This window comes from Trichosurus vulpecula, chromosome 1 (assembly GCF_011100635.1).
Source record: "Trichosurus vulpecula isolate mTriVul1 chromosome 1, mTriVul1.pri, whole genome shotgun sequence".
NCBI lineage: Eukaryota > Metazoa > Chordata > Mammalia > Diprotodontia > Phalangeridae > Trichosurus > Trichosurus vulpecula.
In genome coordinates, this window is record NC_050573.1 from 66,560,268 (window position 1) to 66,582,137 (window position 21,870).

General features: G+C 50.9%; 2 protein-coding genes across 3 annotated transcripts in view; both read right to left on the reverse strand.

Moving 5' to 3' along the window:
• Positions 1-1,065: 1,065 nt before the first annotated feature.
• Positions 1,066-18,505, reverse strand: CILP2 (cartilage intermediate layer protein 2). Its single transcript, XM_036742204.1, has 9 exons — positions 18,442-18,505; positions 12,595-12,696; positions 11,321-11,593; positions 10,307-10,495; positions 9,172-9,327; positions 7,633-7,947; positions 7,170-7,278; positions 4,140-4,297; positions 1,066-3,455 (listed from the first exon to the last, which is right to left on the reverse strand). Exons 1-9 carry the CDS (start codon positions 18,503-18,505, stop codon positions 1,066-1,068), a joined length of 3,756 nt encoding a protein of 1,251 aa, XP_036598099.1.
• Positions 18,506-20,668: 2,163 nt separating this feature from the next.
• The window catches only part of YJEFN3 (YjeF N-terminal domain containing 3), a 32,937-nt gene continuing 31,735 nt past the window's right edge, over positions 20,669-21,870 (reverse strand). For both annotated transcript variants that reach the window (XM_036741817.1, XM_036741816.1), the window contains one exon: positions 20,669-20,906. In XM_036741817.1, coding sequence (XP_036597712.1) covers positions 20,707-20,906 — 200 coding nt within the window. In that variant the 3' untranslated portion in view covers positions 20,669-20,706. The remainder of the gene's footprint in view (positions 20,907-21,870) is intronic.

The window sequence follows — 21,870 nt, forward strand, 5'->3', positions numbered from 1 at the left end:
TCCTCTACTCCACCTAGCACAATGTTCTGCAAACAGCAGCTATTCTCAGTGTGTATTGAACTGACTGGAATCGGGAGCCCAGGGACCAATGGCCAACAGCTACTGTGTGGCACTTCCAGGAGCATGGGGCCAGAACTGCTCTGGAACCCAGAAGCCCTGGCACTAACTACATAGAGTTCCCCATGTGCCTGAATCATCCTTATCAAACACTGGCCAATTTGCTCCCAGGGAAATAATTTTGACATTGCTACTATAGGGAAGGGCTGAGGCATCTGATCCCATAATCCAGGGAATTTCAGAGCTAGGAGGGGACCTTAAAGATCTTGCCATTTTACAGATAAGAAAACTGAGCCCTACAGAATTTAAGTGATTCACCTAGGACCACACCATGAATCTCTTTCCAACACACCATCCTGCATTGTCTAGTGCAAAAGTTATTTCCCTAAGGTACCCAAATGAGTTAGCAAGGCTGGGAATAGAAGTTGAGCCCCTGTAGCCACTCCAGGCCTCTTTCTCCAACCCCACACTGTCTTGGTTCTTTTCCTTTTCTCAGCAATTGACCCCTTCCTTCCCCTGATCAGTCCCAAACTAACCCTGAGGTCTAACCCTAAGGGGCCTGTAGTGCAGTGAGTGGAACTGGGGTAACCGTTACTAATAGCTGGGGGGAAGCCTCTGGAACCCAGGCAGGAAGGAGTTAAAGCCTGGCCCAGTAGCTAAAGAATTAAAGTGAGATGTGGAAGATGGAAGGACCTTCTTTGCTCTGGGCTGGAGTAGGGAGAGGAGGTACAGATAATCACTTTCTCCTAGCCCCCTTCATGGGAACCTAGGCTTTTCCTAAGCAACAAATAGGGAAGGGGAGCATGGAGGAGACCGAGTTGGGGGGGAAGGGCTGTGAAAGAAAGGTGGGAGATGGTGATATCCCTAAGATCAGAGGAAGTATCTCTAGGGTTTGGGACTTCTTAGAGATGGGAGTGGGGGAGGTCATCCCTGGGGCTGGGGACCTGAGGGGATTCTTTGGGTCAGGTGTTATCATTGGGTTGGGAGCTAGGAGGAATTTCCTTGGGTTCAGGGGGCATCCTCAGGGTTACGGGTCAAGGTTTCGGTTGCTGCCCCAGCCTGGAGCGTTTCCATCCTCCTTCGGCGGCCAGAGATTCTTCGAGTGGAAGGAGACAGGCTTCTACGGCCAGGTCCCCCCATCTCACGGCGTATATCTTCCAGTGCAGTCCTAGGAGAGTCCAGCAGCCGCTGGAAAAGACTCCGTTGGCCAGCTGGGCGTTCCTGACACTGGAAAGTCACGGCTATGCCCACATCCGCCTTCATCTCCCTTGAGAAGCCATCTGAGGTACCATCAAAACAGCGGCCAATGGCGATCTCTTTGGCCAGTCGGGGATTCTGGTCTGTTACTGTGTAGATGCCATAGTTGTGGCCCAAGGGGTCTACAGGCGCAATCATGGAGAAGCCTGAGGGGTCATCAGTTGGGGCCACTGGTGGATGGCGGGCCAGGTACTCCCTCAGGAGACTGTTGACATTTATGCGTCGGCAACTACCCTGGGGTATCAGGGTCACCAGGGTCCGGTCTGATAGGCGCTGGTCAAACAGCATCCCACTACACTTGAACTCCACACAGGCTGCCGAGGTGCCAGGATGCTCCATGTCCCTCACGCTGCGTGCATCCCGCAGCCCATAGAGTTGGCCCTGGGTGCGAGGATGGCTGCCCCCAGCATTGTGAGACCTCACCATGTAGTCCTGGGGCCCCTGTATCTTGACCTTGATGAAGCAGGCGCGGAACTCCTGGGGATTGGGCCACCAGGAGAGGTAATCACCAGTCCAGGAAGACAGCTCACTCTCCCGGAAAGGGACCACATTGTACTCATACTTGTCTGCCTCCACCCGGGAGAAGCGGAAGTGGTTGGCTGTCACTGGAGCATCCTCACACTCACGCAAGCTCCGCCAGGGGTAGATGGGGCCCTGAATCTCATCCAGATTGTTAGGATTGGGTTTGGCCACGTTAATCCGGAAACCATTCTTCTTCAAAGCTGGATCATCGTGGTCTGTCCTACGATAGTCCAACTTATCCAGGTAGGGCTGGGTCACGCCCACAGTCCCTGGATGAGGCTGGGGACTGGAAGGTGCAGGCTCCAGCTCCTCACCCCCCAGGGCAGCTGTGATATAGGCAGTATAGGCATCAGCCCTATCAGCATCACAGAAAGCAGGGAGGCAGGCTCCATTGGGGCCGGTGACAGCACTGTCAAAGCGGCCCCAGGCACGGGGGTTGGCAGAGTAACCTGGGGCAGGTTCCAAATTGACCAGGGTCACCACCACCCCCTCAACTTGTTCACTGGGTATAAACTTGTCATTTATGTAGGCACGCACCTTGACAAAGCATCGTCGACGCTCGGGCACATCTAAGTTGAAGAGGCGTCGCTCCCGGATTTCCACGTTTCCTATGAGGAACGTCCGCTCCTCCCTCCGGACCCGGCGCCCACCTGTCTCCTTGCGAAATTTACTCTCCTCCTCCCATAATCCAGTATTTGGATTTAGGGACCACAGCTTCATTTCCTCAGCATGCCCTGCCATGTAGATTTGCCCAGCGTCCATGCGCACCTCTATTGGTCCTGTCTGTAGCTCCTTCCCAGAGCCCGCAGCTCGGAGGTCCACCAAGAACATGCCATAAGTCCGCAGTGGGGCCAGCTCCCCATTGTCATCCACAAAGTTGAGGTCGCTTGAAGCAGCAGCTGCTGTGGCAAGGTCACGTGGGTCCAGGAAAGTAATACTGGCCTGCACAGTCCCATTATAGGGCTCTCCATTAGGATAGTAGAAGGTACTGGCTGGCAAAACAATCTCTCCTATGGGGTCCATACCCTCTACTGTGCCCAGTGGAATGATACTGCTTTTACCAGAGTCCAAACTGATGGGCTCCTTCTTCCGCATGACCTTTATCTCCTGGTAAACGCCACCTCCCCGAGGGTCAAAGGGCAAGACTTTGATTGCATCTACAAACTCCTGATGTCCATCAATAAAAGTCACAACAAGGCGCTCAGTGGCTGGGGGCACCTCAATGGTGAAATCACCTTGGTATCCAGTGAAGCCAGTTTTCTCCTTCCCCAGGAGGATCTGGGCAAAGCGCAAGGGTTCCTTGGTGTCAGCGGCCACAACTCGGCCCCTCACCAGCACCTTGGGGGGCATGCACTTTTCACACCCACACTTGGCCACCACCTTCACAGGCAAGACATAGCCTGCACACTGGATTTCCCGAGTCTCTAAACGGCTCACAGAACAACAGCGATCACCAGACTCCCCACACCGAAGGTTGGAGCCAGGTCGGCCAGGGCAACGGGTATCTGGACAGAGACCCACATTGTAGTAGGCAGATCCTGAAGCAGCCTGGCGGCAGTCATCTGGCAGCTTGATGAGGTGCTCAAGGGGCTGAGGGTCACAGACTTGCTGTCCTGGAGCTGGGGAGGAATCAGTAACAGGATCAGGGGTTTAGTGTAGGGCCAGGAGGCCAATCTGGGGCTGAGGGCAGGGCTAGGACTCAGTCTAAGATGAAGATTCACTCAATATTCAGGGCCTCAGTCCAGGACTAAGGCTGGAAGCTCTGTTTGGGCCTAGGCTCAGGGTCCATGACCTGAGGAAGGGGGCTCAGCCTGAGGCTGGGGTGAACTCAGCCTAGAAAATGAGTTAGGCCTGAGTCTAGAACCATGATCAGTGGCTCGATCCAGGACCAGGATCTCAGTCCAAGGCCAGGGTAGGCAATTCATTCCAAGACTGGGGTCTCAGTCCAAGGCCAGGGATGGAGGCTCAGTTCAAGGCCAAAACTGGACAGAATCCAGGGCTGGGCTCTGAAGTTCATACCATGTCCAGGAAAGAATAACCTAATTTTCTGTGCCTCTTCTCAGAAGACTGAACCCATGCCCCTGGGTCTCATGTAGGCCCACAATACCCAACACACCAGGCTCAGCTTTCAATAACCTGCCCTAAAAATACCAGCAGACGCCTACCTTCTCTCCCCCTTCTATATCCCAAATCTCTCTCCTAAGGGAATTCTAGTCTTGTCCCCTCCCACCCAGCCACCCTAGGCTCTAGGCCCAGACATCGAGGAGAAGGAATGGGTTACAGAGAAGACAAAAAATGCTCACCCAACACGGTCAGGACAGCAGTGTTAGACTTGATGGTCCCAGCATCACTGTTGGCCTTGCAGTGGTAGGTGCCTGTCTGATCCAGGCCCAAGTTCCTGAGCACCAGGCTGCTGTCATACTTGTAGACCTTTCTATCCAGCAGGCTCCCATTGTGGTACCTGGAAGAGTGTGGAGGAAGGAGAGAAGGAAGGAAGCAGGGAGAGGATCAGCTGGGGCTGGAGGAAGAAAAAGGATACAGTGCTGGAGCTGTCGTGGCAACAGCAAGGGAAATAAGAAGGAAGGAAGGACACCCAAACCCACCTCGTGGCTCCCCAGCCCTCATCCTGTCTCCTGACCTCTGATTAGACAGCTGGCAGAATGCCACCTCCTTGGGAGCAGGGAGGATTTCACTTTTGTCTTTAAATCCCCAGCTCTAATGCAGCACCTAACATACAGAGGGCTTAAGAACATCTGTTGACTTGAACAAGCTCTCTCTGACTTGTCCCTCTTCCCCACTTCCCATATGTAACCTGTTGTCCGGACCTGTCATTTCTCCTCTGCAAAATCTAATGCCCCTTCTCTCCACTCACGTGACTATCACTTTAATTTAGGCCCTCATCACTTACTCCAGGAGAACTCTTACAGCTGCTAGTCACCTGGATTCATCTCTCTCTTCTCCAGTCTATCCTTCACGCAGTGCCAGAAGCATCTTTGTAAGGCACAGTTCTAAGCTTGTCACTCCCCTGCTCAAAACTCTGCAGAGGTTCCCTACTGCCTCTAGAGGAAAAAGGCAAAATCCTTGGGCTGCGTTTGAGGCCCATCTACAGCTGTCACTCCCCTTGGTGCCCTCTAGTTCCAACCAGAACAGACTCCTAACTGTTCCCTGAATATAACATGGGATAATTGTAAAGTGCTTAGCACAGTGTCTGGCACATATCATTGCTTAATACATACCTGCTTTCTTCCTCTTCCTTTCCTTCTCTTCCTTCCTGCCTCTTCCTTCCTTCATCTTTCTTCATTCCTTCTTTCTCTCCTTCCTTCCCTGCCTCTTTGCTTCCTCTCTCTTCCTTCCTTCTCTGCCTCCTTCCTTCCTCCCTCTTTCTTCCTTCTTTCTCTCCTTCCTTCCTCTTTCTTCCTTCTTTCTCTCCCCTCTTCTCCTTCCTTCCTTCTCTGCCTCCTTCCTTCCTTTTCCTTCCTTCTTTCTCTCCTTCTTTCTCCTTCCTTTCTTCTCTGCTTCCTTTCTTCCTTCCTCCTTCTTCCTTCCTTCTTTCTCTCCTTCCTTCCTCTTCCTTCTTTCTTTCTCTCCTCTCTTCTCCTTTCTTCCTTCTCTGCTTCCTTCCTTCCTCCTCTTCCTTCCTTGTCTCCTTCCCTCCTCTTTCTTCTTTCCTCTCTCTTCCTTTCTTCCTTACCTCCTCCCTTTCTGCCTCTATGCATGCTCCATCCTGAGAATGCCCTCTTTCCTCATCTTGACCTTTTATATCTACACCTTTGCTTCAAGCCTCAGCTTGGGAGCTACCTCCTCCATGAAGCCTTCCCAGATCCTCAGCTAAAAGTGCTCTCTCCACCCTCATTTTCCTAGAGCACTCTGCCTGGATATCTCCTTTGCTCTCAGCATTTCCCCTTGTATTACATTTATTTCTGTGTGCACTGTGTCCCTACCAGCCCCATCAGAACATAAAGACCCTGAGGTTAGGGACTGTGTCATTTTTCTTTTTGTGTTTACATGCCCAGCACCTAGCTCAGAGCCTTGCCATACTACGTGTTTAATAAATGTTTGCTGAATAAATGAATGACAGACCAAAGGCTAGAACCAAGGTTTTCTGATTCTGGGCCCATTTCTGTTACCTCACACTGATCATCTCAAATAACTAACAATTCAAAGTCTCAATGTAACATGAACATTCAAAAAGATAATAGCCCCCACCTCACAGGAGGCACTTCCTATTCATTAGCCCAGAGCCCCCATCAGCCCTACCAGCCCCTATACCCAAGGCAGGTTTTCCATGGAAATATGGGTGACCCTTATGTCACTATTCCTTGTCTGCTTAGCACAGTGCCTGGCACATAGCTGGAGCTTAATAAATTCTTATTGACTGACTGACCTACAGTTGACCTTAGTGAATCAGGAGAGAGAGGGATTGGAGGAAGGGGACACATGGTCTTAATTCCTCCTCTTATAAGCTAACAAATGCCTGAAGTCAACAGGATGACATAGCAGCCTCCCTACCCTTGCCACCCCTCACTGCCCAAAGCTCATATGATCTTGAGCTCCATTAAGAGAGGCATAACTCCAGGAAAAAAAGGAGGCAGAAGTCCTACTGTGTGGTCAGTCTGGGGAGCCACATTGGAGGAAGGAAGGAAACAAACATTCATTAAGCACTTACTACGTGCCAGGCACTATGCCAAACGCTTCACAAATATCCTGCTTGATTCTCACAACCACCTTGGGAGGTAAGTGAGATTATTATCCCCATTTTACAGATGAGGAAACTGAGGCAGAGGTTAAGTGACTTGCCCAAAGTCACAAAGCTAGGAAGTGTCTGAAGCCAGACACTGGAGGTCTTTGAGCGGAGGATCTGTAACTATGCCTCAGGGATAAAATGATCAAGATTCTTTTCCAGGTATGGGTGGGATGAGACAGCTGCTGAGGCCCCGTCCAGCTCTAAAAATCACTTATTCTTCATGGTTCTAAGTCATCGTTAGATGGCAAGGCTGGGTCTGGACTCATGTCTACTGACTCCAAACGCAGTGCTCTTTGCTCTGGAGCACGATTCTTCCAACAGATAGGCTGCGAACAGAGATCTGAGGGATATTTGAGAGGTTGGGCAACAGAGAAGCTATCCTCTTATGGGGATAGCTCCCTTCAGAAGGTAGGGAGAGAGGGGAAGCTAGGTGGTGCAGTTGGATAGAGCACCGACCCTGGAGTCAGGAGGACCTGAGGGCAAATCCAGCCTCAGACACTTACTAGCTGTGTGACCCTGGGCAAGTCACTTAACCCCAATCGCCTCCAAAAAGAAATAATATAAAAAGTAAGGAGGGGAGTTAGCTCACCAGTAGTATTTCTTTGGCACAGGAGTGCCAAGGGCTTTACAGCAAAACATCACATGTTGTCCAGCCTCTCGGATCCGGGACTCTGGCTGCTTCACCAGGTAGGGCTTCTCTGGGGAGGAAAGAAGAGGTTAACTGATAGACAGCACAGGCAGAGTCTGAGGCCCAGGTCCAAGCCCAACCCTCCCCCTATAGCACTCTGCTTAACGCTAGAGGGGTGTTCGTAACTGACTCATTTTTAACTGGTCCTAGTTTTAAATGGATCTCTCCAGGTAGCAAGTCTGTTTTCATCCAGGAAGGAACTAGTCCAAAGTTCCAGACTGAGCCAGACCTTGAGACTGGGCCTGCATCAACCCAATCATCCCATTCCTTTCCCAGTGCCCTAAATCAGTTTTCAGCCTTTTGCATCTCACACATAGTACTTCACCCTGGCTCCCTGGGGGACCCTTCACTTGCCCCTCCTTACCCAGGGTCCGGAGAATGACCGTGACAGAGGCCGTAGTGGAGTTGTTGGCCACAGCCTGGCCAAGGCCTTGTGAGAAGCCCTCCAACTGGACGCTGACGTTGGTGCGGCCATCGGAACAGATACCTGCAACTCGGAAACCACCTCGGGCATCCGTGGTGGCCAAGATGGGCTTTGGGCGGCCCTTAAGGGTCACATGGGCCCCAGGCAGAGGCCGACCAGCAGGGGTAACCACAGTACCCATGAGAACATGATCCTGGCAGACACAGCTGCTGCAGTCCTTGCTGGCTACACCTCGGCCACAGTTTGAACGGCAACCTGGAGAGAGAGTCTGAGGCTGAGGACTCCCAGTATGGGGGTCTATGCCTTGGGGGAGATGGGGTGGGAAGAATAGCAGGACAGGTAGTACTGAGGGTCTGGCCTCCAAGGAGGGAATCCTCCCTCTACTGGGATCCCAGGAAAGCAAACAGAGAAAGGATGAGTTAAGGTGCATCCTAGCTTCAAACTACAGGGAAGAGCTGCCCTGGGTAAGCAAAGCCCCTATGGCTGGGCCCCCACTAGAGAAAGAAAAGAATGTAAAAGCCCTCAGTGGCTTCGAGCCAACTCCCTCAAGGCTAGAAAGGGCACCAGAGTCATGGGTCTGAAAGTCGGGCCCTGGAAAGGGGCCAAAGGGCATAAAGAGCGTCACAGGCTTAGTACCATAGGCATTATCCTTTGGGAAGGAGGTTTGCTTAACATGAATGCTCACTAAGTGTCTTCCACGGGCCTAGGCCTGGTGGATGAAGCAAGAAAGACACTCAGAGAGGAGTAAATGGAGAACTCAGAGAAGAGACTGGGTGTTTAAGGAAGAAGTAGGAGGCTCAGCGCTCAGCGAGGGGGAGGAATTCCTCAGGCCAACTCTACGGGGGACCATGACAGCTGCATATCCAAATGGGCCCAGCTGCTTTGGAGCCAGAAGGAAGAGGTGGCCAACCAGCATCATTGACTCAGAAGCTCCCCTCTGCCTTCCCTACCTCCTCTCCACCACCACCCCTCCTCTGCCAAATCCTGGCACTTCTTCATATAAAAGGGAAATTTCCACTGGAAACTATTTCTGCACCAGCCCAGCCCCAGGAGCTCTAAATCCAGGGGCCCAAAGCTGGAGACACCTCCAAGCCTAGGCAGAAAGAAGTGCCCCCACCTCCACCCCACTGCCGTAGCTTAGTGTGAATCTGGATGAGAAAGTCAGGGAGAATTTGGATACCTTGCATTTCCCTGACCAACCCCTCTCTGAGCAAAAGAGAAGGGGAAAGACATGAAGAAAGACCATTTGGTTGACCCAGGCATTATCTTCTACCAATGAACTGCCAAAGTGGGGTCTTCCCTATATCCCACTGTTCTACCTTTCTACCTTTTCTACCTTTTCTACCTTCTAACCTTTCTACCTTCCTTCCCACTGGCCTCACTCACAGTGCCTAGGTACAACACTCCTTCTGTTACCCTCCCCTGCAATATCTAGACACAGAGCAACCTCCATACACCATTTCATTCACATCCCAGTACCTGGGCATGGTGGTCGCACACATTTCTGAGCTTCCACAGACCGTCCTATGCAAGTGTCCTTCTTGGCTCCCGGACAGCGGCGGCGGCGGAGGCGACGGCCTGGCCCACAACTCCCAGAGCAAGGCCCCCATGCTCCCCACTCACTCCATGAAACAACTGGGAGAGGAAGGAGATGTCACAAGGTCATCGGTGACCAAGGATTGCACAAGAAGAGCACAAAGGAGAAATGCCCATACTTTCAACCTTGCCTCTGAGCAGTAGCAGAGGGGGTCTGGGCCCTGGAATGAGCCCCAGGTAATCAAAACAATTTCCCTCTAGTTTTTGAAACACAGAAACCGTTGAATGGTGTTCCAGAGGCTGCCTCACCTTCCTGCTAATATAGACAGGCAGCACACACTAGGGCTAAGACTACCAGCTTGAGAGCCCTGAAGACCTGCCTTCAGGGCCCAGTTCAGACACTTCCTACGAGTTGTGTGACCCTGGGCAAGTCACTGGGCTTCTCTGAGACTATTTTCTTCATCTGAAAAATGGGGACATTACATGTGCACGGCCTACTCCTTCAGGGTTGAAAGCACCATAGACACATTGGCATTCGATTATTATATAAAAGCTATATGACTATTATAATTCCACACGGGGGCGGGGCCAGTGGGCTCTCAAAGCCCTGCTACACTCTCTACCAAGCTGGAGAGGCTTCAAACTCAGGCATCCATGGACCAGACCAAGTGCAGAGTCAGCCACTGGGTCTTGGATTGCTTTGGCCACAGCCACTGGAGAAACCCTTTGCTAAGGTGCAGAAGGGGCCACTATCTGCACAACAGAGGACCACACCAACACCGTTTCAAAAAATAATAATGATAATAAGTGCTTGCATAAGACTTCTAGGTTTTCCAGCTGCTTTCCTCACTTATGACCTATGAGGCAGATAGCTCAGTAATCTGCAGATGAGAAAATAAAGTTTCAATTAAAGAAGGATATACAATGTATGGCTAAGGTGAACATTACAAGTGTGAGCTCTCTTGCAGGAAAGAGTCTTAAGGGGGAAGCTGGTGTCCAGAAGAGGGTGGCAGGTGGTTTTTGAGTCTGTTAGGTCCTCATTTTCCTTGTGGGCCCCAAATGCTGGGGAGGCACTCACCTGAGCAAAGCGGGGCAGGGCAAGGCTTCTGTTCTTCAGATGGCCCGGCGCAAGGAGGTTGGTGAAGGAGCCAGAGAGGCTGAGGGCCCAGACATCGGCGTTGGCGAGTCTGGATCCCACGACTCCGCACTCCACAGGTCGACTGACTGCAGGGACTCCAGGTGGACCAGGCCGACCAGGCCACGGGTTCTGGAGGAGCCCAGCACATGAGAAAAGCTAGGGAGGGCTATAATTCCCCTCTTCCTGGAGCTCAAGGTCTCCTAAGTACCCTACCTTCAGGGTCTGGGATTGAATCCTGGGGAAACCATCTGCCCAGATGTCCTGCCAATCCCCCTCCCAGCCCCCAATACTGGAGGATCAGAGAGGTGGCAATGAGAGAGAAAGAGACAGAAGGAAACAGAGAGACAGAAACAAAGACAGAGACAGAGATAGAGTGTGGGAAGAGAAACAGTGAAATAGGAGAAAGCAAGACAGAGACACAGAAAGAGGCAAAAAGAAACAGATAATGACAAATCTGAGTGAAAGAAGATATGGAGAAAACAGGAAAGAAAAACACAGTCATAGAGAAAGACAGAGAAATTCTTGGTCTGGGTCTGGGCTGCCTGTCCCAGAGGCAAGGGGTAAATAGGCTTCCTATTGTACAGAGTCACAAGAAGGGTGGGAAAACCAGGGCTCTGCCCCAGGGCACTGGCACTGTTCTTTCTACAGCATGAAAACAACTGGACTTAGCACCTAGTTAGCAGGAATGATTATATAAAACAGGAGCTACCAGATGGTATGTTCCCTCTCCTGAGGCTTGTACCCTAAGGGAGCTCCTCCTCACCCCAGCCCAGCCTAGTCTTCCTCTCATAGCCCTAGAAGTAACTTCCCAACGTCCCTTCGCTCTTCCCTCAATCCCATGCTCTTTGTCCCATGTGTTAATATTGCCTGCCATTGTGTGATAGAGACCCTCAGAAGGCTACTTTGCCCCCCCCATTTTTCTCCCCAACCCCATCGCAACATCTGCACACTCACCCAGCGGGCACTTGAATCGGACATGGTAGTTGGAACAACTCTTTCCTTCAGGCTGCTCCCGGTTGAGGCACCAGAAGCCCCTCTCAAGACTGTAGTGCACCCGTTCACCCACATCAGAAGGCAATTCCCACTCAGTGGTCCGGGCCTCCAGAGCCAAAGGATGGGCACATAATCGCTCACCATAGTAGAATCGAATAGCCTCCAGGCTTTCAAAGTCCCCATCGCCCCCAGGGTGGTCCACGTTGAACCAGGATGTCCATTCTGCAAGACCATCTGTGCAGCAGGGAGTGGCAAAGACTGGAATCCAGAGGACTGAGAGGGCGCCAAGGTCCCTAGCTCATGCTGCCTGGTGGGCTGGCCAAGAATCAGCCAACCCAGGGTGTCAGTCCTCACCCCCAGATCTAGCCTTCCTCCACCCTACCCTGTCCTCTCATTAGAGGCCTCCTGGTATGAGACAGAGCTGGAGTTGGGTCCCAACTTTGCCCCTTTACTAACTTTATGACCCTTAGTAAGCCAAGTCTCACCCGTAAAAATGAGTGTAATATTTGAATCACACAAATGTACGGTGTTTCTTATCATCAGGAAAATCACAATTTCAAGACATGCTTTCTCCACCTCTGGGCGGGAACAGACATCAGAGATGATGACTCCATCAGTCAGTCTGAGAAGTTGGGGTCCCTGGGCACCAGGAGAAGCCTGGGCCTGCTGCCTCTGACTACTTAATAATTAGGGCTAACATTTGAAAAGTACTTTAAGGTTTTCAAAGCACTTTATATATGGTAGTTAATATTATGATTCCGTTTTACAGATGAGGAAACTGAGGTTGACAGGGGTTAAGTGATTTTCCAAGGGCACCTAGCTAAGAAGTATGTGAGGCTGGCTTAGAACTCAGGTCTCCCTGACTCCTGGCCCAGTACTCTAACTGCCAAACCACCTACATGCCTAACTCTGTCACGTTCATCCACCTGGATATTTGTGGTGTCCCAAACTGGAGAGCCAGAGATTAGAATCCCAGCTAACAGTGCTTAATGCCTCACAGGGCTGGGGTGTGAACTGTGGAGAGACAGCCCTGGTTCTTGAGAAGGTTCTAGGGACACCTCCAGCCTGAGCTCACCCAGAGGAAGATATCCTTGGCCTAGAGATGTCAGCAGGGAGGGAGGGGACAGGGCTTCTCACCTCTGCTGCTTCCTCCCAGCATCACTCCCTCTCCCCACCCCCAGGCCCAGGGAAGTGCTAACTGTGAAGAGGGTTGGGGTGGAGGGGAGGGCTCTCACCTTCCAAGTTGTCCTCTGGGGAAGGGACACGCCTGGCCACCTTCCTCTGAGATGGACTTGGGGCAAGATCGATTCCTTGGGCATCCTCCTTGGCCAGGGCCTCTGTGAGGAGGGAATGTGGCCATTTACGGGCTCCTGGGTCATTGTCTCCACCCAGCTGCCAAGGAGTGGCGCTCAGCATTACAGGTAAATAGAGGGAGAGCCAGGAGTCCAGGGAGGAGAAAGAATAGAAGGAGAAAAGCTAAAGGCTATCTTTTACTGGAATCCTTCCCCAGCCCCTCTCAATCCTAGCACCTTCCCTCAGTCAATTATCTTGTATTCACCCTGTATATAGCTTGCTTTGTATATTTTTGTTTGCATGTTGTCTCTCCCATTAGATTGTAAGCTCCTCCCGGGCAGGAACTGACCCCAATGCTTAGTCCAGCGTCTTCCACATAGGCGTTTAATAAATGTTTATTGACCGATTGGTTCATTGTACCACAAAGGGTCCCAAAGTGAACCCCTTCTGGATGACGGGGAGAAGTGGGAACATGATAGGCAAGGAAGTTGAGGGAAAGGTGCCCCTGGTTTCTGAGCTCCCTTGGGTCTTCTCATATCTTGGGGGGAGAAGAAAGGGAGAAGGCTAGGCCTCAGCCAGAGGGAGGGAGGGAACTTCCATTGCATGAATAACCTACCCTGGACTGTAACAAGCCCAAGGCCTGATAACCTAAGAAGATGGTGGAGAAGGAGCCTGGGTCCCAAGGGTATGAGCGATGCAAAAGAAAGGGGGGAGCAGAGGATGACACAATTGCCTTTGGCAAGAAAAGACAAGATGGGGGAGGACACTGAGCCCCTCCATCTCCCCCAAAGTTTCCATAAGCCTCCCAACTAGTCTTGCTAAAGGTGAGTGTACCCCAGTGCTCTGTCATGGGCCCTCTTCTGTTCTCCCTCCATACAATTTCACTTGGTGACCCCATCAACTATCATGGGTTCAACTGTCTTCTCTCTATGCTAACGATTCTCCAACAACCCCAACCTATCTGCTGACCTTCAGTCTCCCATCTCCAACTGCTTAGTAGACATACTCAACAGCAGTAGCCAAGTATTTTACAATTACTGCCTCATTTGAACCCTGGGAGGTAGGTGCTATAATGATGCCCATTTTCAGATGGGAAAACTGAGGCAGACAGGTTATGTGACTTGCCCAAGGTCACATAGCTAGTCAGGTATCTGAGTTTAGATTGGAGCTCAGGTCTTCCTGACTCCAGGCCCAGAATTCTGTGCACTATGGCGCCCCCTAGCTGCCATGTCCAAAACAGCTCATCATCTTTTCTAAACTTTCCTATTACAGTAGAGGTTACCTTGATCCTCCCAGGCACCCAGGCTTGAAACCTAGGTGTCATCCTCAACTCTTCACTGTAACCCCCCCACCCATGACAACTCTCATAAGTGCTACCTCCTCACCAATGACATTGCAGGGTGCCTACCCTCGTCACTTTGCCCCTGAAGCCTGCTGCTTTGATCTCCCTGCCCCAGATATCTCCTTACTCCAGTCCATTCACTACTTAGCTGTTGAAGTGATCTTCCTAAAGCACAGGTCTAAGTGAATAGAGTGCTGGCCCTGGAATCAGGAAGAACTGAGTTCTAATCCAGCCTCAGACACTTACTAGCAGTGTGATCCTGGATAGGTCATTTGTTATCTACCTTAGTTTCCTAATCTGTTAAGTGGGAATAAATAAATGGTACCTACTTCCTAGGATTATTGTAAGAATCAAGTGAAATAATAACTATAAAGCACCTTGCAAATCTCTCAACACCTTATAAGCATTAGCAATAATAATAACATGCCCCTATTCAATATACTTTGTTTATGCTTAAATGTGAATATGTTGTCTCCTCCGACAGAATACAGTAAGCTTATTGATAGCTATTTCATTTTTCTCTTTGCATCTCTAGTACCTACTTAGCATAGTGCCTGGCATATAATGGATAATTAATAAATCTTTGCTAATTAGACAGTTGACTAAATTGATCTCTATCCTCTCCTTATAACTCCCAAGTCATTTGAATATCAGCTGAAGAAACTGAGAGGGTTTAGCCTGAAGAAGGAAAAAACCCTTAAGGAGGTGAGGGGGTAAGCTGCTGGCTCTGTTGAAATATCTGCAGAGCAGGTCTGTGGGTGATGGATGAGACCTGTCACTTCATTCTGCTTGTCGCCAGAGGACAGAACTAGGAACAATGGGAAAATGGCAGAAAATCAGATAGAATTCTTGAATCCAAGGAGCAACCTGCTAATCATGGGAGAGGTCTCCAAATCGAACTGGCTGCCTTGCAAGGTGATGGAAGCTGGCTGGCCTCTCAGCAGGGATCTCACACAGGGGCTTCCAAGTTCAAGTACCAGTAGGATGAGATGGTCACTAGATCCCCTTCCACTTCTGAGATCCCATGAGGCTGAAATTTTGGGAATGCCTGAATCCCTTTGGGCTCCTTTAGGCTCCACTCTACTGGCCCTTGTCTCCACCCCCTTGTTTTGAAGATGCGAGTGCCCATGCCATCAACTACTAGACTGTGAGCCTCCCGAGGGCAAGTGTGGGGTCTTCTCCATCACTGGCTCCCTCCCAGTCAATCAAAGCCCAGAAAAAACACACGCAGGCAGCTGCTTAGCAACCAGGGGTTGAATTGAGTTCCTCTTAAAAGCTCTTGACTTTGCTTCCACCTCCGCAGGCACGGTGCCTAGAGACAATCCTCTTCCAGGGAGGACACCATGCGGGGGCTGGAGGGAGAGAGCAGTGGGGTTGCTTTGGCCTGGCTGGCAGAGTTGAGCCCAGAAGGGCCAGTGAGTCATCCCTCGTCAATAAACACTCTGTCTCCATTCCTGGAAACCTTGAAGGCTTGGGTCTGGGGCTCGGGATTTTCCGGGGGTTCTGACAGGGCAGGGGACCAGAACTGGGAGGGTCCCACTCCTGGGGAGTGACTACCAGACTAGTCCATTAACCCTCTGTGATCCAGTGCTTCCTGGACACAGACCACACCACCACCATCCAAAGGTAGCATTTGGGCTCAGGGGATTTTGAGAGGTGGGGAAGGTAGAAACAGAGACAGAAACAATAACAGCAGCGATGATGAAGATGATGATGGTGATGGTGGTGATAGTGATAAAGGTGTTGGTGATAGTAATGACAACGACAGCCAGCATTTACTTAGCACTTCTAAGTTTACAAAACACGATCCTCACAACAACCCTGGGAGGTAGGTATTATTATTATCCCCATTTTACAGATGGGAAAACTGAGAAAGACAGAGATTAATGACTTGTCCAGAGTCACAGAGCTATTAAGTGTCTGGGGCTGGATTTGAACTCAAGTCTTACTGACTAGAAGTCCAACATGCTAACCACTGAGCCTAAAAATCTTCCAGATGCCTAGGAAAAAAATGTGAGCATGGGACTAGATCCCCTAGTCTCCTCAATGTATCCTACTAGCCCTCATCCTGATCCCATGACTAGGATTGTTCTAGGGCCACCACAAAAGGGTGAGTTGTAGTCTTATTTCAGCCCTAATCCACGTCTGGTGCCTGGTTCTGCCCTACATCCTGGTCCCCAACCCCATCTCCTCCAGCCTATTCTCATCTCAGCCCTAAGAACCGTGGGAGGAATCAGAGAGAGATAAAGAGATAAGAAGAGATGCAGGGAGAGTGAAGAGGTACAATTCAGTGGAAAGAACAGGGTTTATAGTCAGGAAACCTGAGTTTCAGGGCCAGCTCTGCCACTGAGTGGTATTTTACAGCTTAGAAAATTGAATCAGAAAGAGGTTAAGTTACTTGCCCAGGGCCATGGCTAGTAAGTGTGCAAAGCATCATTTAAACTCAGACCTTCTTGACTCCCCAGCATCCTACCCACTGCACCACCTAGCTGGGCCCTCTCTGGGCCAAAGCTTCCCTACCTGTTAAATGGAGACTTAACCTACTTCAAAAGAATGCTGTGAGAAATCAGAGGGGTCCCAGTTCTGCCCTTAATTCCCTGTGTAACTTTGGGCATATCCCTTCCTCTCTCTAGCCCTCAGTTTCCCCACCTGCAAAATGAGAGGGACTTGAAAATGAGTCTTTAACAGTGACCCTGATGGATAGAGTGGAATACAGTCAAGAGGAGGTTTTCAGGGACCCAAGAGTACATGGGCTTACCTCGGACCAGGGGCACCTTGGAGCTGAAAGAGGGGCTGTGGATTCTGAGCCCAGTGTATCAGACTAAGTAGGTGACAGAAAGGGACAACTGGGGTCAGAGACTTCATCTCTAAGAATACAGAGAACTCCAATGGTTTAAGCTGTGATTGGCATTGTTAGCAAGGAGCGTAGGTGTGAAACACCTTTGATTCCTACTGCCTCTCGCTATTAAGTATGTGGGTGTCACAGGTGTCTATGTATCCTAGAGGTATCCTCCTTCCAATCTACCCTCCCCTTGTCCTGTCTTCTCCTCAAGTCCCTTATTCCATCCTGCTTTGTGTAGTTAACTGTATACATATCTTAAACACCTACTAGACTAGAAGCTTCCTGAGGGCAGGGGGTTGGCTCTTACTCATTTCAGTATCTTCCAGTACATGGGAGAGGTCAGTAATTCTGACCAAAGGTCCTTCTGCACCCAGTCAACCCTCTTCTGTTTAGAATCTCGGATCTAGAAGGAACCTGAGAAGTCTCTAGAGAAACCTCCCAAACAGGGCAGGAATCTCCTTTATGGCCTCCCCACCAGGGAATCATCCAGCCTCTGTTTAATCCCTCCAGTAAGGGGGAAATAAACTAGAAAAGGGATCCCCTTGTAGAAAGAGAACAAGAAAGGGGGTGGGAATGAAATGGGTAGCGCCTAGTTTTGTTCTCCTGGTGCCGCAGCAGAACCAGAACATCTCTTCCATATAGCCCATTGGACGGATGAAAAAGCTCAATAGGTGCCCCTGAGTCTTCTCTTCTCCAGGATAAATCCCCCCATCCGTTCAGCAGATCCTCACCATGAGAAGGTACTCCAAGACTTCTCACCATACTGGTAAATTTCCTCCGGACACCCTAGGCAATGTCTTTCTTAAACTGCTGAACTAAGAACTGAACACAATATTCCAGATAGGGTGTGACCAAAACAAAGGTCAACCGAGACTAGCTCCTTCCTCACTCTGGCCACTGGACACTTGTTAAAGCCTAAACTTGTAATCACTTTTCTTGCCTGACCTGTAACAGTCTTGTCTGTATTGAGCTTGTAGTAAACTTGTGTTAAGAGCTCCTAGGCTTCGCCCATACACACATGAATTGCGGTTGACAAGCATGGCATCTATGCCTTCCCTGGACACAACGACTGGACACAAGATTCAGCCCCCTCCCTGACCTGCCGTCCCGCTCCCCGCCACACACAAACACACACACACACACACACACACACACACACACACACACACACTTCATCTTCCTGGTCAGAAGGTAAGAGGTAAAGGCGGAAAGCATGGGTAGAGATAATCAGTTTCCCCAACTGTCAAATGAAAGGGTTAGAGAGTAGCTCTAAAAGTCATGACCCTAGGGAGGCACAAAGAGCTGGGCACCTGGGAGTGGGAAGCAGAAGCAGGAATTTCAGAAGCAGCTCGGGAGAACCAGTGGGAGAGGTACATGGAAAAACCTAAAGGGGGGTAGGGGGAGGGGAGCGCCAAAGGAGGCACGAGGCGGAAGGTCCGAGCCAGCGGGATTCGGGCCCGCTTACCCGTTTACCCCAGTCCCAGCCCCGTCCCGGGGCCCAGCCGCTTGGCGCATAGGTTGCGCGCAGCAAGCGTCCTCCTGGACAGGACCAGGGCCAGGGGCCACCGGTAGGGGCACGGGCTGGGGCTGAAGCAGCGTTCTCACCTGGGGCTCCCGCCAGCTGGGCGGCTGCGAGGCACAGACACAGGAGCGGCAGGAAAGCCGCCATGGCCCGGACCCGGCTTTCCGTCGGGGGTAGCTGGGCGTGCCTCCAGGCGGTTCCCGACCCGCGACAGCTCCTCTCCTTCCCTCTCCTCTCCCAGCTGTGCTCCGGCGCGCGCCGCGGTACCCTGGGAACCTCTGGCTCGGACCGGGGAACCTCTGGCTGCGCCCGGGCAGTTGCGCGCTTTTCCCTGCTCCCCCGCCTGCTAGCCCCGCCCCAATTCTGCCCCCCCCCCCAACGTTAGGGTGGCTCTGGGATGTGGGTGGTTTTTTTTTTCTTTTTTTCAAACAAAGTTGTTCTGAAGTTTCACGGCTCGAACACCTTCTACCCTCACCACGGGTGCTGGCAGAGTGAGAATCTGGAGAGGCTAACGTGCTTATGACCTCGGCTTTCTGCCTGGCCCTGCCCTAGCCCAGGGGGCTACTGCCCACTCCCCACCTCCAGCTGGCTGTGTGGCCCCAAGCCCCTGGACGAGCCTCTCTGGGCGGGTGCGAGACGAGCGCGCCCCACCTCTGCCGCAGCCTCTCCGTAGCGAGGCGGGGGCTCCCGGTATCCGCTGGTAGGTTGGGATGGGAAGGAGGTGGTACTGTGGGCTGAGGAATATTGCAGCTGTTCTTCCACGTCCCACACCCACGTCTACCCTGGCTTGGTGGCCCTTTCCTGTTTGGCTCTTCCCCCCAGGGGACAGGAAAGCAACTTTGGGGCTCAGAGCCGCCTTCTCCCTGGACACATCTTCTCCCGGAGAAGGTCACCCCGCAGGTGGCTTAGTGAGACTAGCAGTGTAGGGGGAAAAGCACCGTACTTCTGAGCCGTAAGGGACTCAAGGATCAGCGACCCCACCCCCGTTTTTCATATGGCCTCATATAGAGGCTGAATTTGTTCCCCAGGGTCACACAACTCATAAAAAGCTGAACTAGGCTTTGAACCCAGTCCCTTAGACCCCAACTCAAGTACTAGATCCATCCCTCACCTCCATCCTTCTTTGTTCATCTGCAAAGTGGGGATAATAATCTTTGCACTGCCTATGTTTGGCGGTGGGGGGGGGGACACCTGGGGAGCAGAGTTCTAGGCTCCTCCTCCCAGGATACAGCTGCACTTTGTTTCTGGGGGGCTGTGGGTCCTTTGTGAAACGCCAGAAGTGTATTGGCTACTGAGCAGGCCTTAGCTCAGGAAGACCTGGATTAAACTCCTGCCTCTGATAACAAGCTAGCAAGCTGTATGAACACAGACAGTAAATCACAGATGAATTGCAATCTGTACCTGTGGAAGGAAGTTCTGCACTGGGAGTTTCTTACAAAGAAGTCATGGGACTGGGCCAAAGTCATTGCAGGGTGGATTGTTGTAAGGAGAGCCCTTTTACACTGTGTCAAATATGTGCAAATTAATACTTTTAGCAGGGATGGAGGAGAGGAGAAGCGTTCCTCCATGGAAATAAGGGGAACTGCCCTAAAGTATGTGCCCTGGGAAGTTCTCCAGGGCAGCCTCCAGACTCTTCCACTGACCCAGGGCAAATCATTTCCTTCTCTCTCATGTGTAAAATGGAGATTGTAATGATTGCACTAAATTCCACAAGTGTGAGGAAAGTACTTTGGGAACCTGAAATCACTAGGCCCTGTAGACAGACACCTCTGCTCCTCTCCTGCTCAGCTGGGAAGCTTCCAGGACTGTCCAGGAGCTCTGGGCCACAGGTACACATGGCAGTGGGAGGATTAGGGTCTGGGCAGCTGGAGCAGCCTTCTGACTCCAGCAAACATAGCTTCTTTTCCCCTTTTTTGTGTGCAGATTGGAGGATCATCCCCTTTGAGCACCTTAGCCAAAGCTTCCAGATAATTACCAACCCGGAGTCCTGAGGTATATCTACCCTTCCTCTTTCAGCTCTATTCTAGCTGGGGATAGGGTAAAGATATATTTCTCCCCTCAGTCCAGCCTCCTCCTGGGAATGAGAGAAAAGTCCATATTAACTAACCACCTGCTTCTGAACTACCAAGACAACCCAGGCCCTTTATGATCCTGTCCATCTCAGGGAAACCCCAAGCCAATTCCAAAGAGTCTTTGCATTCAGAAGGTCTTTCTTTGTGTCTTATCCCTCAGGTGTCCTCTGGGGCAAGAAAGATTCCCTTGAAGCATGATGGATCTGAAATGATTAATGTTTATTTTGTTTTAGGGAGTGGGAAAGGCCCAAAGGTTCCTTTTGCTCTCCAGTCCCATTAAAGAGCCACCACACACTCTGTGCCTGGGTAGCCAGGCAAATTCAGGTGGAATTTCTTCTGCACATCATCAGGGACAAAGCGTCCGGCCACAAAGTGGTACTTCCCTGAAAACCGACCTGCACACTTCTTGGGGGCAGCCAGGGACACCAGCACCTCGGGGCTGATCCCATCTTCACTGCCCATCTCCACATCCCAGCCTGTTTGAGGAGGAAAGAGCAAAGGGGAGAGGGGATGAGTTCTTTCCAGGCTTGACGAACCCCACCCCAGCTCCCCAGAGGCTCCCACCTCTAGCAGAGAGCTCAGGAGGGTATAAAGGGGGTGGAGGGAAAAGCCTGACTTAGGAATCAAGTGACCTAGATTTTTAGTCCCAGTTGGCCACTGGTCAGTTCTATGACCTTTGGCAAATCATCTCCCTCCTCTGGGGCCTCAGTCTCCCTATCTGTCAAATAAGGGGGTTGGAGTAGAGGTCTCCAACTAAGGTGCATTTCAGCTCCGGCATTCTAAAATTCTTTAAAAAATAAAAAAAGACTTTGTGGGTCAACCAAGGCTTCAACACCATCGCTCTCTGAGAAGGATCTCCTAACACCATAGGATACCTTCAAGGTTCAGCTTTTTCCAGACAAGCCCCAACTGGAAACAAATGGAAGATTCTGGAAAACAATTTGGAATTATGCTTTTTTTTTTAAAAATCACTAAGCTCTACATACCTCCTGACATAGCATTACTGCTAGGAGGCATGGACTTCAAGGGAGTCAAAAGCAGAGGCGAAAGTCCTATAACAGCACATTTTGTAATAGCAAAGAAGGAAAAGAAAAGTGAGTGCCTGTCAATGTGGAATTGGCTGAACAAACTGTGGCATATGAATACAATGGATAACTACTGCACCATAAGAAACAAGGAATTCAGAGAAACTTGAGAAGATTTATATGAACTGATGCAGACTGAAGCAATCAGAACCAGGAGAACAATTTACACAATGACCCCCAATTGACCCCCACAATGACTATTGGGACAGAAAGAGACACATTTCTAAAGTGTTGGTTTATTTTGCTTCTGGATAGAGAACTGAAGTTGGAATCAGGAAGAAAGGGGCCTGAATCGAACTTCAGACACATTAACTATTTGACCCAGGACAAGCCACTTTATAGCTTTGAACTTCAC